At 34.6% G+C, this 15,365-nt stretch overlaps 1 protein-coding gene across 1 annotated transcript in view; it reads right to left on the bottom strand.

The window, feature by feature from the left end:
* Positions 1 to 15,365, bottom strand: part of NBEA (neurobeachin) — a 609,173-nt gene that overhangs the window by 300,622 nt on the left and 293,186 nt on the right. The window contains exon 31 of the mRNA XM_081815498.1: positions 192 to 257. Coding sequence (XP_081671624.1) covers positions 192 to 257 — 66 coding nt within the window. The remainder of the gene's footprint in view (positions 1 to 191; positions 258 to 15,365) is intronic.

Raw genomic sequence — 15,365 nt, 5'->3', positions numbered from 1 at the left:
TTTTCCCCACTCTAAAATAAATATGATTTATATCTTAAACTTTGTTCCTTTTAAGTTTAATTACCTCTGTGATAAATTATTTAACTCAAGTATATTTTCTTATTCATTTTTAGAACAGATGGTAGGAGAGCAGTTGCCTAGCGGAATAAAATGTACACGGACTAACTGTCTAAAAATTGTAAAATTAATTACCTTCCTTCATTGATGAGTTCAATAAATGCAAGTCCTGCATTCTTCTGAATAGAATTCTGCCATTCCTAAAAGGAGAAACCAAACCAAGTATAAGAAAAATGAGCATGTAAACAAAAGTAACATCTGGTTTAAGGATCATGTTGATGTTGTTAACAACTTCCATGTGATATCATTTCTAAATCTTTCAAAAATATTTTTAACAAGTGTTATTTTGTAAGAAATCCAAATCTTAAAAGTAGCTCTGTATCACTTAGTTTATAAGGTGCTTTTGAATTCCCAGTAAATCTCAGGCTTGATGCAGACTGAGATAGAAAATGAGACACAGGTACAGAAGGCTCTCAGCACAAAGCTTCCTTCCAAAAGAAACCAAATAACTAGTCATGCAACTATACAAGCACTAGCAACATTTGGAAAGAAAACATTAGGCCTGAAAATAGAGATTTTTTCATTGAGACTGTAAAACAAAAATCAGAAATATATACAATATTTAAATTGATTTGAAATTAAATGTTCTAGTTACACGAGCATTCCAAGTGACTGAGAAGTATGTAGAAAAAAAAGGTTACAAGTGAATTCTTTTGAATTTGAAAAAAAGGGGGGGGGAGAAAACAATATTAAAACTATATCCGAATGTAACCTCTCTTTGCTAATTTAGATTAGAATATATTTATGAATTTGGCAGTTCCACAGTGTCATCATTATAAATTTGTGATTGTTACATAGTGTTTTGGATTAGGAAAGCATATTGCTTATTTTGTACTCTTCCAGTGGCATATTTAGAATATGCCTTAACCATTTTTTTTGAAGGGGTATTGGTTTATTCTAGTGATTTCAATTTTTTGCTTTTTTTAAAAAATTAAATTTTATTATGTTATGTTAATCACCATGCATTACATCATTATTTTTTGATGTAGTGTTCCATGATTCATTGTTTGCGTATAACACCCAGTGCTCCATTCAGTACACGCACTCTTTAGTTTTTGATATACTGTTCCATGATTCATTGTTTGCGTATAACACCCAGTGCTCCATGCAGTATGTACCCTCTTTAATACCCTTCCCCAGGCTAACCCATCCCCCCACCCCCATCCCCCTAGAACCCTCAGTTTGTTTCTCAGGGTCCATAGTCTCTCATGGTTCATCTCCCCCTCTGATTTTTTGCTTTTTTATATAGCTGGTAAATTGCATTTTTTGAATTAAAAATCACATCCCTTTCAATAGTACTATAAATAAATGCTTCGTTAATACATTTCATAAAAAATCCCTATTGATCCCTCATATCACTCATCTATAGATTTTTTTTCTCCATGATTTTCCTACTACTAAGTTGCTCTACACCGAGGTAGTCAGCTGACTTGCCACAAATTCAGCTTCACAAAAAACAGTCTCCATGTCAACCTTTCCCTCTACTCTTGATCATATTGCCTTTTTAAAGCTTTGCATATATACAGGGAATAAATGTGGTCCCCAAAAGTAGGTACTTGGCTTGTAAATATTTTCTGCTCGAAGTAAATCTGTGAAGAATTACAGAAGAATGCATCATGAATCTACATTTCCCCACCAGGAGAATCAACAACTTGGGAAAAGAGATGTGGAAGCCTGGGGACAGTAATGATCTTATAAAGGGCTAAATGGTTCTATGGTTTGCTAAATGGTTTTAGCAAAGCCACTTCTAGCTATCATACATAACCTTTAACGAAAATTCATCTAAATGACAAGATCACTATTGCATTTTACAGTGCTTATTAAAACTTTAAAATCATTTCTATTGAAAATAATTACAGGGAACTCTTTTTCTTATATTTTAATAAAATGGTTTATATTACCATCCTTTTATATATTTTGTATATTCCCATTATATATCCTATATTTATTGCAAACCAATATACCACAAAATGTGCAAATTTCTCAGGAATGCTTGACATTTATTGTGATATCAGCTGAAAGAGAAAACTGACTCTTATATAACAAGAACCATGACACTCTGAAGAATAAATTCTTACAGACAACTTCTTAAACATGATTTTCTTTATGATACTGTTTGTACACCAAGGCTCTTTTATCAGCAGAAACTTTAATATGCACGGGATTTTTCAAGAAGATATTTCAAAGTACATATTCAGGTATGACATACGCATCCCAAATTATACTGTGTCTAAAAGATCATAGAGTAAAATGTTTTGAAAACTCTGTTCAGATCAAAGATCAAACAAAAGATATCTGTGAGGTGCCTCAGCCCATGAGACACTAATTTGCAATCTTTGATAAAGGAACAGCAGAAATAAGTCTGAGCCAAGTCAAGGACATTAGAGTTTAAAGGATGAGAAAGCCAATGAAGTGTGTGACTGCAAGACTTCATTCAAGAAATATGTGTTTTAGAAGAGTAATTTGTCAGTCTTGAGCAAGAGGAAACAGTAGAAGATTGTTTTATATGCCTTTCTACAAGAGAAACAATAAGGGCCTACATTACACTGGTATTTCGAATAGGGAAATGGAAATTAAGAGACTATACAAGGAAGAGATGTCAGGACTGGATGAGAAATCGGATTTAAAGGTTAAAGTAAAAAAGTGGAACAATGTAAGGTTTAAGTTTTTAGCATGAATGACAGGAAGAATGGTAGTATTATGAAAATAAGAAGGGTACACATTTGAGGAAAATCACAGGTTCATACTTGTTGGATTTAGAGTGATATGGTATATCAAAATGGAATGTGGAATTTGGAATTATTTGCATAAAAATATTAAGGCAGACCATCAGGCAAAAGTCTCTAAAGATGGAATGAGCACTGGGTGTTATATGCAACTGATGAATCTCTAAAGTCTACCTCTGAAACTAATAATACGCTATAGGCTGATTAAATTGAATTTAAATAAAAAAAATAAAAAAGAGAGAAGAAGAATCAGAAAGAGGAACAAAAGACCTAGGTCTGGCTGAATTTTGGGAATCATTCGTATTTTTAAGATTAGAAAAAGAAGCCATTAACAGATAAGAAAAGCTCTAACAAAATTTAAGAATAGTAGCAAAATATCATAGCACCATTTAAAAGAAAATAATTCACTTACTCCACTGGCTCAACAAAACAAGAACATGCAAATAAGACCCTTTAATGATTAAGGATTTTTCTGTATGTGAACTGTAAAACACAAAATACGGTAAACCACAAGTGTATGAAACATAAATTGAAAAAACAAAACAGAACCAAAAAAGATGCCATTCCCCAAGAGGGGACAGAAAGCTAGAGCTGCACTGGCTGGAGCTCAGAACTGGCACGGGAGCTGGTGGCTGGGCCGACTCTAGGTCTGGAGCTGACCGCCTCGGATGCTGGTGGTGGATATGGGGATGGAGTTGGCACTAGACGTGTAGCTAGATCCAGCTCTAGAGCTGATGTCAAATTTGGCTGCAGTGCTAGAGCTGGTCGTTGAACTAACTCTAGTTCTGGGCTGACTTTAAGTCTGGCGCTGTTGCCAGACCTGGTATGAAAACTGGTGACGGAGAGGACCCTAAATCTGGAGCTGACAGTGGCTCCGGGGCTAGAGCTGGAGCTGGGGCGGCCACTAAGTCTGGAGTGGGTACGAGAGCTCAGGCTGGAGTTGGCTATAGCTCTGCAGCTAGCCCTAGCACTATTTCTGGAGCCAGGGCAGAAGGTGGCTCTAGCACCAGAGCGGCTGCTAGGATGAGTTCTGGAATTGGCCCCAGCTCTGCAGTTGCTGCTGGAGCCAGTGCTGCAGTTAATGACGGAACCCCCTCTATCCCTGGAGCTGGCTCTAGCTCTGCTCTGCAGCTGGTCTGAAGTGGATTCCGGTTCCAGAGCTGGCACTGCTTTCAGCTCTGCAGATGGAGGAGGACCCAGAGCTGTGTGAAGCTCTAGAGCTTGTTCAAGAGCTGGCCCAAACTCTACAGGTACTGGAGCTGGTGCTAGAGTTGGCATAAGAGCTGGTGCCTAAGCTACTAATACCACTTTTGAAGTCATTACCTAGAGTTGGCAACCTGACATGAAAGACACAGACCAAGAGAAGAGTACAGAAGAGATACCAGGAACAACAACAACAACACAACAAAAAAGGAAACCTGGAAAATGAGAGACTGAAACAACAGGAAAAAAAAATCTATAATTACATGGTTGAGATATGTGAAGATATTGCAAACATCAAAAAAAGAAAGCTTAAAAGTCACAAACATTTCCCAAAAGTACAGAAGGTGCCAACAAAAAGATAAAGGGATGCAACAACAGTAACAGCAACAACAAAAATAAATACGGAAATTGGAGGATCTCCAATCGAAAGACCATATCCACTGAGTAGGAATTGTAGAAAGAGTGAACGGGGAAGAGAGAAAGGGGAACATGAAAGACAGGAAATTATCAAATAAATTTAAAACTGTTCCCAGAAGTGAAATATCGGACATAAAACCCCCAGCAAAGCACATTATCATAAAATTTTCCTTAACATGAGGGTTAAGGAAAAGGCTAACAGGAAAAAAAAGTTTGTACAAAGCACCAAGAATAAGAATGAAACTAAACTTCTCAACAGTGAAGCTAGAAAAGAGAAGAAAAGGAAACACTGCTTGCACAGTTATGGAGAACATAACACTCCGAACACAATATCCACCCAAACTCTCCATAACATCTGAGGATAGACTAGTTTCAGACATGCATAAACATGTGTTTTTCATCCACTCTCTTTCCAGAACCTTATGATGGTGTACTCTGCCAAAACGAAGGTGTCTCTCCTATAGGAGAGACAAGATTATGTTGTGACAATTACTGAACCTCAGGGGCTTAAACAACAAAGATGTATTTCTGCTAATGCTCCATGTCCATTGCTGGTGCTCCCCTCTACATCATCAGCCTCACTCTGGGAGCCAGACCGACAAAGCAGCCATTGTCTGGAACACTGTTGGCAGCCAAGGTGGAGATAGTTAATTTTATCAGATTACAGAGAGTAAAAAATTTTGAATGAAAACTTATCATTGCCATGTATATATTTTTGACGTCAGAGTTGTTTTTGTGAATAAGCAGGCAATATAATTCCCGAGTTTGTTTGATGACAATGTAATGCTACTGACAGGCTTTGTTACTTGAGTTCAACTTCTTCCTCAGAAAGGCTGAGAGTTGCTCTTTTCTCAAATTCTTACCTAAATCGGAGCTCACATAATAGGCTCTATCTTGCTCTTCTGTCACTTCTCATTGTCCTGCTTTTCTTTCCTCAGATGTAAGTAGGTATCAGATAGTTATGTGGCACAGAATTTTAAAACAACATAAACTGAGATACCAAATTTCCAATATGGAGTTCAACACTAGCTAGCTTAAAAGTATTTTTCTGTATGTCTCTAAACCCCAATTTACTCTTTATATGTTTTATGTGCACATTATACGATTAGATCTTAGGTACTGCATCTTTGAAGGAGGAGCCACATTTTATTCATCTATAGTAACTAAAGGGCCAGAAGAAATAAATGATCTAATTTCTACAATGACTATACTACAGCATTAAGGCAACAAGAGGTCAATTCTATTAGTTTAGTGACATTGGATGGAAAACAAAGAAAAAAAAACCTATGAATAAAATTTAAGAAATACTATATTCCCTATTATCTTTTTTCTAAGGTCTATTAGTTATTTGTTAGCCAAATTTGAGTATTTTCTTCCCTACCGTAGAAGACTACTGGGTTATACATTAACATGTTATGGATGGGAATAAAGAGTAATTCTGCAGGCTTTGACCTAAGTAAGGGTCAAAGTGGATTCCACCCAATGTTAAAAGAGTATAATTCAAGTTCTAAAGGCTTTCAAAATTCCTCAATAACTATAATAACCAATTTACATAATTTCAATTTATCAAGTCAATTTCTGTTAACCACATTAATATTAACAATTTGTGAGGTCACAAAAATGTTGCCAACTGTCTTTCTTTAAGAAGGTTTAAGGTTTTCAATTTTCAGGTTGTGGTAGGAGATATAAAAATCCGAGGCAGGAGATAAACTAAGTCCCAGGATATAATCTCTCTGGCATCTGAGGGGAAAAAAAAGTCAAGTAATTTAATTCAAAATTATGAGTAATACAGGAATAATATGAATATGAATTCTAAAACAGAAGAACATATAATGTTTGTGCTTACAGTGGGTTGCATGGGTACAGTTATGTCACCCTTTCCACTCCTCCCAACTATGCTGCATCCCAAGGGGCTGCTTCAGTAGAAGAGTTGGAGAAGTAATGACCTAAGCCATACAAATAGTACTAAAACTAGAAATTTTAAACATGTTTGCATCAGTGGTTGTCTGGGATTTAGCATGAGACTTCAGTCTCTCCTGGTTTTGGTGAATTTTAAACAAACAGATTTCATAAGGCAATGAGGAAAACACAGAATTTTTTCTTTCAACCACTTAAAAAGAAAACTAAATGAGAGAGAGAAAAGAGGATAACAAATATTCCTCACAAGATGAAGTGTATTTTCCCTCTCAGAAAATGTCAGGATTGAATGTATTTTTAAAGCTTATTTAATAATTTCTGAATGACAGTTGTAAAAGCACAAATAATTATTCGGACAACTTCATTTTAAAATTCCAAACTCAGTAAAATATGGTACCCAGTACTGAATAGTAAACAAAAACATAGAAGTGCAAAGAAAAAACTGGAATGTGAAGGAAAAAGTATCCTATAGGAAAAGTATAACTTGTAACAATAGTTTATGTTGGCAAAACAATAAACCTTTTTTTTAAGGTTTCATTTATTTGAGAGAGAGAGAGAGAGCACAAGCAGGGAGTGGGGTGAGGGGTAGAGGGAGAAGGAGAAGCAGGTTCCCCACTGATCAGGAAGCCTGGCACAGGACTTGATCCCAGGACCCTGGGATCATGACCTGAGCTGAAGGCAGAAGCTTAACCAACTGAACCATCTAGGTGCCCTGACAAAGCAATAAATCTTAAAGTGTGTAAAAATAAATGATTATTTTAAAACTTTGGAAATGTGAAATGGGATCAATCCTAGATCATTATTTTCTTAATGATTAATATTTTCATTAATCAGAAAATATTCCATCTGAAATATAATTACTTATATTTTGTAGTGACTTACTCACACATATGTCTCCCCACTAGATCATAAATTCGTTAATGAAAGGAAGGATCTTGTTTTTTTTTTTTTAAGATTTTATTTATTTATTTGTCGGAGAGAGAGAGCATGCACAGGCAGAGGGAGAAGCAGGGTCCCTGCTGAGCAAGTAGCCCCATGTGGGACTTGATCCCAGGACACTGGGGTCATGACCTGAGCTGAAGGCAGTCGCTTAGCCAACTGAGCCACCCAGCCGTCCCAGGAAGAATCTTGTTTTATTTAACTGTGCATACCTACTAAGTAGCAAGTGTCTGGCATACTGTACAAACTCAATGTATTTTTGTTGTGGAACTGAATTTAATCCTCCCAAATCAAGGGTATCACTTAAATCTATGGTTCTCAATCTGGCTGAACAAAAGAATCAACAGGGGAGTTGTTAAAAAGTACCAATCATAACAGAATAATCTCTAAGGATAGGGCCCAGGCATTGGTATTCTAAAGGTTCCCAAATTATTTTGATGTAAAGTCAGTATTGACAACCACTGACTTAAGTCATCTCCTTCTTCGAACAAGACTGCACACATAAAAACCTCAAAGTGCTTAACTTGCAAGCAGAGAGTAATTTAATCATGAGGTGATGTATATATTTTCCTTCAAGTTGTTCAATTATTTAAATTTCCTTCTACTCGTCTGTAAAATAGTATATTATTGCATCACAATTACATCATAATTTACACCATAATCATTGAAGTATCCACATCTCTAAAATAACACCATTACAAAGGTCCTTTTCAACTGACATGGCATTTCATTCCCATAAATGGTATTTTTGTAAGACTGAAAGTGTTAATTTAGAGTGACTGTGTAAAAAAATGTGAGTAACGAATGAGGCTAGGCGATGATCATATACCTTTATGTTGATGCACATTTGATTTTGCATTTCAAAACGTGGGTTTTGTTAAAGATTTAATTTATTGAGAGAGAGAGAGAGAGAGAGAAATTGAGAGAGAGAGGAAGAGGGATAGAGAATCCCAGGCAGACTCCACGCTGAGCAAGAAGCTTGATGAGGGCTCAATCTCATGGCCCTGAGATCATGACCTGAGCCGAAACCAAGAGTTGGACACTTAACTGTCTCAGCCACCCAGACACCCCAAAAAGTGTTTCTTAAATGTACATTACTATGTAACTGATTCTATGAGTTTCCAAAGAATAATTAGGTAAAATACTGAAAGAACGACAAGAAAAGTACTTAGCATAGAAAGGAACTAAGTGTTGTGGTTGTGGACATATAAACTACGTTGAGAGTTGATAAATGGGATATAGCTGGACAGGGAAGATACTTTAATCACTGTCTTAGCTTTCTAACAATTCTCTCTGACATGTAGACTTAGAGAAATTACTTAAAACAAGGGAAATGGATACATGAGAATGTACAAAAGGGATAATAACTTACTGTCACGAAGACAATCTTTTGGCAATGACAGGAAAAAAAATGTACTTTAAAATTGTGTCTACAAATCATTCCAGAAAGTCTTCTGCCATTTAAGAAAACACACACACCCATACACACACGCACACACACATGCACTCATTCAACTACTGAAAAAAAAGAACATCTATAAGAAAAGGTGTAAATTAAAAGTAGGCATCAAATTTTTGTCTTCATGGGAAACATACTAAACTGGGTTTGAATGCCTGCAGAGATCTGCCAAGTCTTTAGACAGTTTTGTCGTAATTTTTTAACTCTTCTGTTTGGATGCATAAAATTTCCTCAAGATGAAGGACTTTTTCAGAGAATTGGATATCAAGTTAAGGATCCTTTGAAACTAAACACTTTGAAGACAAATAGGTTCCAGAAGGATGACAATGAAATCCCTATGTTCTCTTCAATAATCACTTCATGGTAGTTAGATGACCTAGTAGAAATCTCAGACACAGGACATAATTTTTTTTTTCCCATCTATTTCAGCTCAATGCATATTTCTCATTCCCTATGGCTTTGTATACAATTAGGTAAACCAACTTAATGTCCTTAGAGACTCAATCCATCTCAAAATCTTTGAAAATATAAAAAATATTTCAACGTAAAAAAGGGAGGTTAAATTGAGATCTTGTCTTCAGGAACTCCAGAACTGATTTTTTTACTTTCTATATCCTTAATGTCTACTTATCATTAATGGCCATTAAAAGTTGGCAGGTGCCTCAGTCTTTACTCAGTTGGTTAAACGACTGCCTTCGGCTCAGGTCATGATCCTGGAGTCCCGGGATCGAGTCCTGCATCGGGCTCCCTGCTCGGCAGGGAGTCTGCTTCTCCCTCTGACCCTCCCCACTCTCATGTGCTCTCTCTCATTCTCTCTCTCTCAAATAAATAAATAAAATCTTTAAAAAATAATAAAATAAAAGTTGGCAGGTGCCTCAAAAATTTTTCTAGGGAATGTTCATTTAACTGGCATGCTTATTAATTCTCTGCAGTAAGTTAGAGAAATTAATAAGGACTGAAGTAAAAATATACTATATATAGAGAAAACCAGGTATGTCATGGTTTCAACGTATACAAAAATAAACTAATGAAAATAAACATGCAAGTATTCAGTGTATCATTTGTTTTCATTTTCATTGCTTATTTTTGTGAACATCTTACTAAAAGCATTATAGGTAAAATTGGATATAAGAAATGAATAATCAATCTTAAAGAGATTATTGATATGAATGTCAACCACAGAAAAACCATTAGGTAACATGGAAATACATCTAGTTGGTTACTAAAAGTTGGTGTATCATATAAAGAGGTTTCCCTGGATCCTAACAGATCACTAAATTATGTAAATTATGTAAATACATTTAACACAACTTTTTATTACAAATATTCTTATGTGTGTGTATATATATGTATATATACATATATATACACACATATACTTGTATTTGTATTTCTAATGAAAAATAATCTAGGTTGTTTTACAAGATATTTTTTAAACAGTTTTTTCTATAACTGTGAATATATACAATAAACAAACTGAGGATACTTCTTCCTTGGTAAGAAAACATCTGCTACTGGAAATGATCAGAAAAACATCAAGAAATGAAATCTTTATTAAATATAAAAATAGAGGAAATATTTCGTATTTTCTTTTTAGGTAGGAAAACAGTAAAAGCTAGGATAGGATTTTTTTTAACTTTTTTTTTTTTGAAGGTTTTATTTATTTATTTGACAGAGAGAGCGAGAGCACAAGCAGGCGGAGCTGCAGAGGGAGAGGGAGAAGCAGGATCCCTGAGCAGGGAGCCCGATGCGGGGCTCCATTCCAAGACCCTGGGATCATGACCGGAGCTGAAGGCAGATGCTTAACCAACTGAGCCATCCAGGTACCCTGAGAATAGGATTTTTTAAAATAAACTTTCAGATTTGTGCCTTTTTAATTAAAAAAATAAAAATTTAAATTAAAAACTAAAAACAAATATGCAACATTTAAAATATTAGGGTTTATCACATTCAAATATGCAGTTTAAGATTTAATGCTAATGTGGTTTTGAAGAACTTCAGTTTGATAGAACAGTAACTTTTAAAACTTGACAATAAAACAAAATCCTATACTGGTCTGTAATCAATGAATGAACAAGGACTGTCTTTTTCTAATTTCCATGAATTATAATGAAAAAGGTATTTACTTTTGTTCAACAAAATTCATTTCTTGAGAGCTTACCGTATGTCTGAGTCATGACTGAGGTACTACTATTTTATCTTAAGAGTTAGTGTATCAGTAGATTAATTCTCAAAACATTATAACTTCAGAAAAGTATATGGTAAAATATAAAGGAAATTATACCATTAGCATAAGAGCTCCAGACTGTATTCAACTATGGCATAAAAGTGCTGGGTATTATCAAACTACTATGCAAATACAGCTTCGCAAACACTGTTCATATATAACCTAATGATACAATAGACATTTGATAATTCTCAAGATGTACACCCTAAGGCCTTTGTACTTACTCATGTTTTGAGACTACCACCTAGACTTATACTATATCCCACAACAAAAGATCATTATAAAAACTGCCTTATTTTCAAGAATAAATAGAAAACAACCATGCTGCTTTGAGCTGTTGACGCTTTGTTGCTGCTTAGGCTAATTCACTGCCACATGCTGAATTTGTAGCACACATGATCTCAATTCATGCCTTGGTAAAATAATAAATCACACTATTCCAGTTATCTATGTTACCACTTATGAATAGAAGAAACTTTCAGTGTTAAATCCTGAATGCTAAGACCTTGGTGTGCTTCGTTGGCATAAAGCAGAATTATGTACAGTTATATTAAATATTTTATATTTATTCATGAATAATCATGTAGCAATAGGTGTATAAGCCAGTATAAGAATGTTAGTGTTGTAGAGACTTAGATCTCATCATTTTTAGCCCACTGCAAGAATCTGTGACACAATTAATTAGCTGATTTTTGCTTGGACACCTACAATATTCTGGGATCCTGGAACAGCTTGTTCTACACTTTGAGACTATATTAATATTAAACAAAGAAAAGCACAGATATTCATATATGAAAGGGAGAGCTGTGGTGACCAAGATAGCAACTATTACTCACATGTGGCTATTACAAGTACTTGAAATGCAGCTAGTAGGAACTGATATGGGCTCTAGATATAAAGTATATACCTGATTAATTATAAATAATTGATAAACTTGTGTGGTGTTTGGACTTCTGGACAATGACTTGTAAAGTTGGTTCCCTCAAGTAACTGTTACTTGTGAGTAAAATTTTGCTTGTCATTATAATTAACATAGGCTAGTAACAAGGTCATCAAACCAATTTAAAACAATAAAAGAGTCCACAAGTGTGTGTATTTGTCTTCACACACATCTATCCAAATTGAAAGACTTAGTATAAAAAACAGGCGTATAAAATCTCAATTATTTTTATATTGATCACATGTTGAAGTGATACTTAGGTTAAATAAAATATATTATTAAAATTAATTTCACCTGTTTATTTTTTACCTTTTTAAATGTGGTAATTAGAAAATTCCAAATTGTACATGAGTGAACATTTCATTTTTTCAGACAATGCTGCTCTAGAGTACCAATTGGGGAAGCAATGTGTAAACAATTGCTGTTATAAGAACAATTTCTGCTTATACTAATAATAAAAGAAATAACTTTCCATTTATATGTAGAAATGTAGTTTGAAAGAATATTCATTCAATGATTAATTGTTATCACTCCTGGGTAATGAAAATATGAGGTAAGGGCAAATTTTATTTAACCTTCTACTATTCTAAAGTTGTTTTTCTTTTAATGTACAGGAACTATTCCTGAATTAGATATCATCTTGGGCATATACGCTTAAACGATTTTCAACAAGGGTACCAAGACCATTCAATGGAAAGAGAATGGTCTCTTCAACAAATGGTGCTGGGAAAACTGGATATCCACATCCAAAAGAATGAATTTATATCCTTCCTCACATCATATATAAAAAGCAACTCAAAATGGATAAAAAACCTAAATTTAGGAACTAAAACTATTAGAAGAAAATACAGTGGAAAATCTGCATGACCTCGGATCTGGCCATGGGTTCAAAAATATGATACCAAAAGTATAAGCAACAATAACAACAAAAATAAACAAAGTGGACATCACTGAAATATAAAATTTTGTGATTAACATGATAAAAAAATAAAAAACCCCAAAAGTATAACAATAACAACAAAAATAAACAAACTGGACATCACTGAAATATAAAATTTTGTGTGTCAGAAATCACTATCAAGAGAATGAAAATAACCTACAGAATAGGAGAAAATATTTGCAAATCGTATACTTGATAAGGATTTTATATCCAGAATAAAAAACACATAAAACTCAACAATAAAAAACTCAATTAGAAAATGGAAAAGGATGTGAATAGACATTTCTCCAAAGAGGATACACAATTCACCAATAGATGCATGCAAAGATGCTCAACATCATTAGTCACTAGGGAAATGAAAATCAAAACCACAATGAAATACCACTTCCCACTCACTAGGATGACCATAATTAAAACAAGAATAACATATTAAAACAACAACAATAAAAAAGAGAAAATAACAAGGGTTGGAGTGGATATGGGGATATTGGAACCCTTGTACATTCCAATGTAAAATATGCAGCCATCATGGAAAACTGGAAGTTTCTCAAAATGCTAAATAGAATTATCACATACCTCAGCAATTCTACTCCTAGGTATATGCTTAAAAGAACTGAAAATAGGAACTCAAATAGATACTTGTAGACCAATGCTAATATAGCAGCATTATTCACAACAGTAAGAAGGGGTAAACAACCCATGTGTGCATCAAAAGTTTAACGGATAAACAAAATGTGGGTACTGTACATAGAATGGAACATCATTCAACCATCAAAAAATGAAGTTCTGATACATGTTATAATATGGATGAACCCCGAAAACATTACGCTGAGTGAAATAAACTAGACACAAAAGACAAATATAATTCCACTACAAAATATTGAGAATAGGCAAATCAATGAGATAAAAAGTAGATTAGAGGTACCAGAGTCTGGGGGAAAGAGATATGGGGGAATTACTGCATAGTGGGTACAGAGTTTTTGTTTGGGGTGTTGAAAATTCTTGGAAATAAATAATGGTAATGGCTATACAGCACTGTGAATATAGTTAATGCCACTGAAATGCACACTTAAAAATGGTTGAAAAGCACACTTTATGTTATATATGTTTTACCACAATATAAGTATGTAAAGCAAATCATCCTGGGGACTGTGTTTTCTCTTTAGTCACGTATTAGCTTAATAAGTAATAATAAATATATATACTATGTGTTGGACAGTTCGCTAGGTGTGGATGGCATAATGGTGAATGGAAAAATGAAATGAACTTTGTTATGGTTTAAATTTGTAGTGTAACTGAAATGGATAACATCCATAAAGCAACCTTGGAAGACTTGAAGGCTCTGCATCATCCTTAGGAAGTCTTTCCTTTTTTTTTTTTTTTTTAAAGATTTTATTTATTTATTTGACAGAGAGAGACACAGCGAGAGAGGGAACACAAGCAGGGGGAGTGGGAGAGGGAGAAGCAGGCTTCCTGCTGAGCAGAGAGCCCGATGCGGGGCTCGATCCCAGGACCCTGAGATCATGACCTGAGCCGAAGGCAGACGCTTAACGACTGAGCCACCCAGGTGCCCAGGAAGTCTTTCCTTTTGAATAGTTTGAAACAGATATTCTGTAATTTAAAATACTCTCCACAAATATTAAATAGATTTACTGATGACACTATAAGTAACTAATTTTCTCCACTGGCTGAATGGAATGCTTGCAAAAGAGAGGAAATACTGGACATGATGCTTATCCTAAAGGGAATTCCAATTAAATGGATAAAGACAATCATGCCTGTGTCACATGTAAGAGCATCCCATTAAAACATGTAAACAGGTACCTATATTTACTATATAAATATATGTACTTCAAGTGCTAAGGGGAATGATGGAGTGATTAGAACCACATAATCATAAATGAGAAAAGCTTTATGAAAGAAAAGAGTTTGGAAATAATTGAGAAGATATGAGGTAATAATAAAAATTCTGTATTTTGATAATGGTAGTGGTTACATCAATATAAGGAATGAAATTGCTTTGCTCTATATACTCACACAAAAGAATGCATGTAACAGTGAAATAGTAAAATAATGCTATGACACATGGAATTCTATGTACTATTTTTTCAACCTACTGTGAGTCTACACTTATTTAAACAATGGAAGAAAAAGAGGACACCAAAAATTACTAATCACATAATAGCTTTAAAAATAAAGTATGTTGAAATATACACAGGATGAAAGTAAAAAAACAGAACAAAACAAAAACAACACCAAAAAGCAAGAGAATGTATAATAGTGGTAGGGCTGTGAAATGCATACACATTGTTTTTGTTATTTTTCAAAGCTGTGATAATATGCCTGAAGAATTTATATAATGTAAACATAGAAAAATAGACATGGTGGAAAACAAACATGCAAACAAGCAAAGGGGTGGATATTGTGGCAAAGTATGGTAAGGGGTTTTGGGTCAGGGAGGTGGTCCCCCAGTGACCCAG

This window comes from Leptonychotes weddellii, chromosome 3 (assembly GCF_054177405.1).
Source record: "Leptonychotes weddellii isolate Sample4059 chromosome 3, ASM5417740v2, whole genome shotgun sequence".
NCBI classification, from domain to species: Eukaryota; Metazoa; Chordata; class Mammalia; order Carnivora; family Phocidae; genus Leptonychotes; species Leptonychotes weddellii.
The sequence above is the reverse complement of the archived record's forward strand: the minus strand, read 5'-3'. Positions and strand labels throughout refer to the sequence as shown.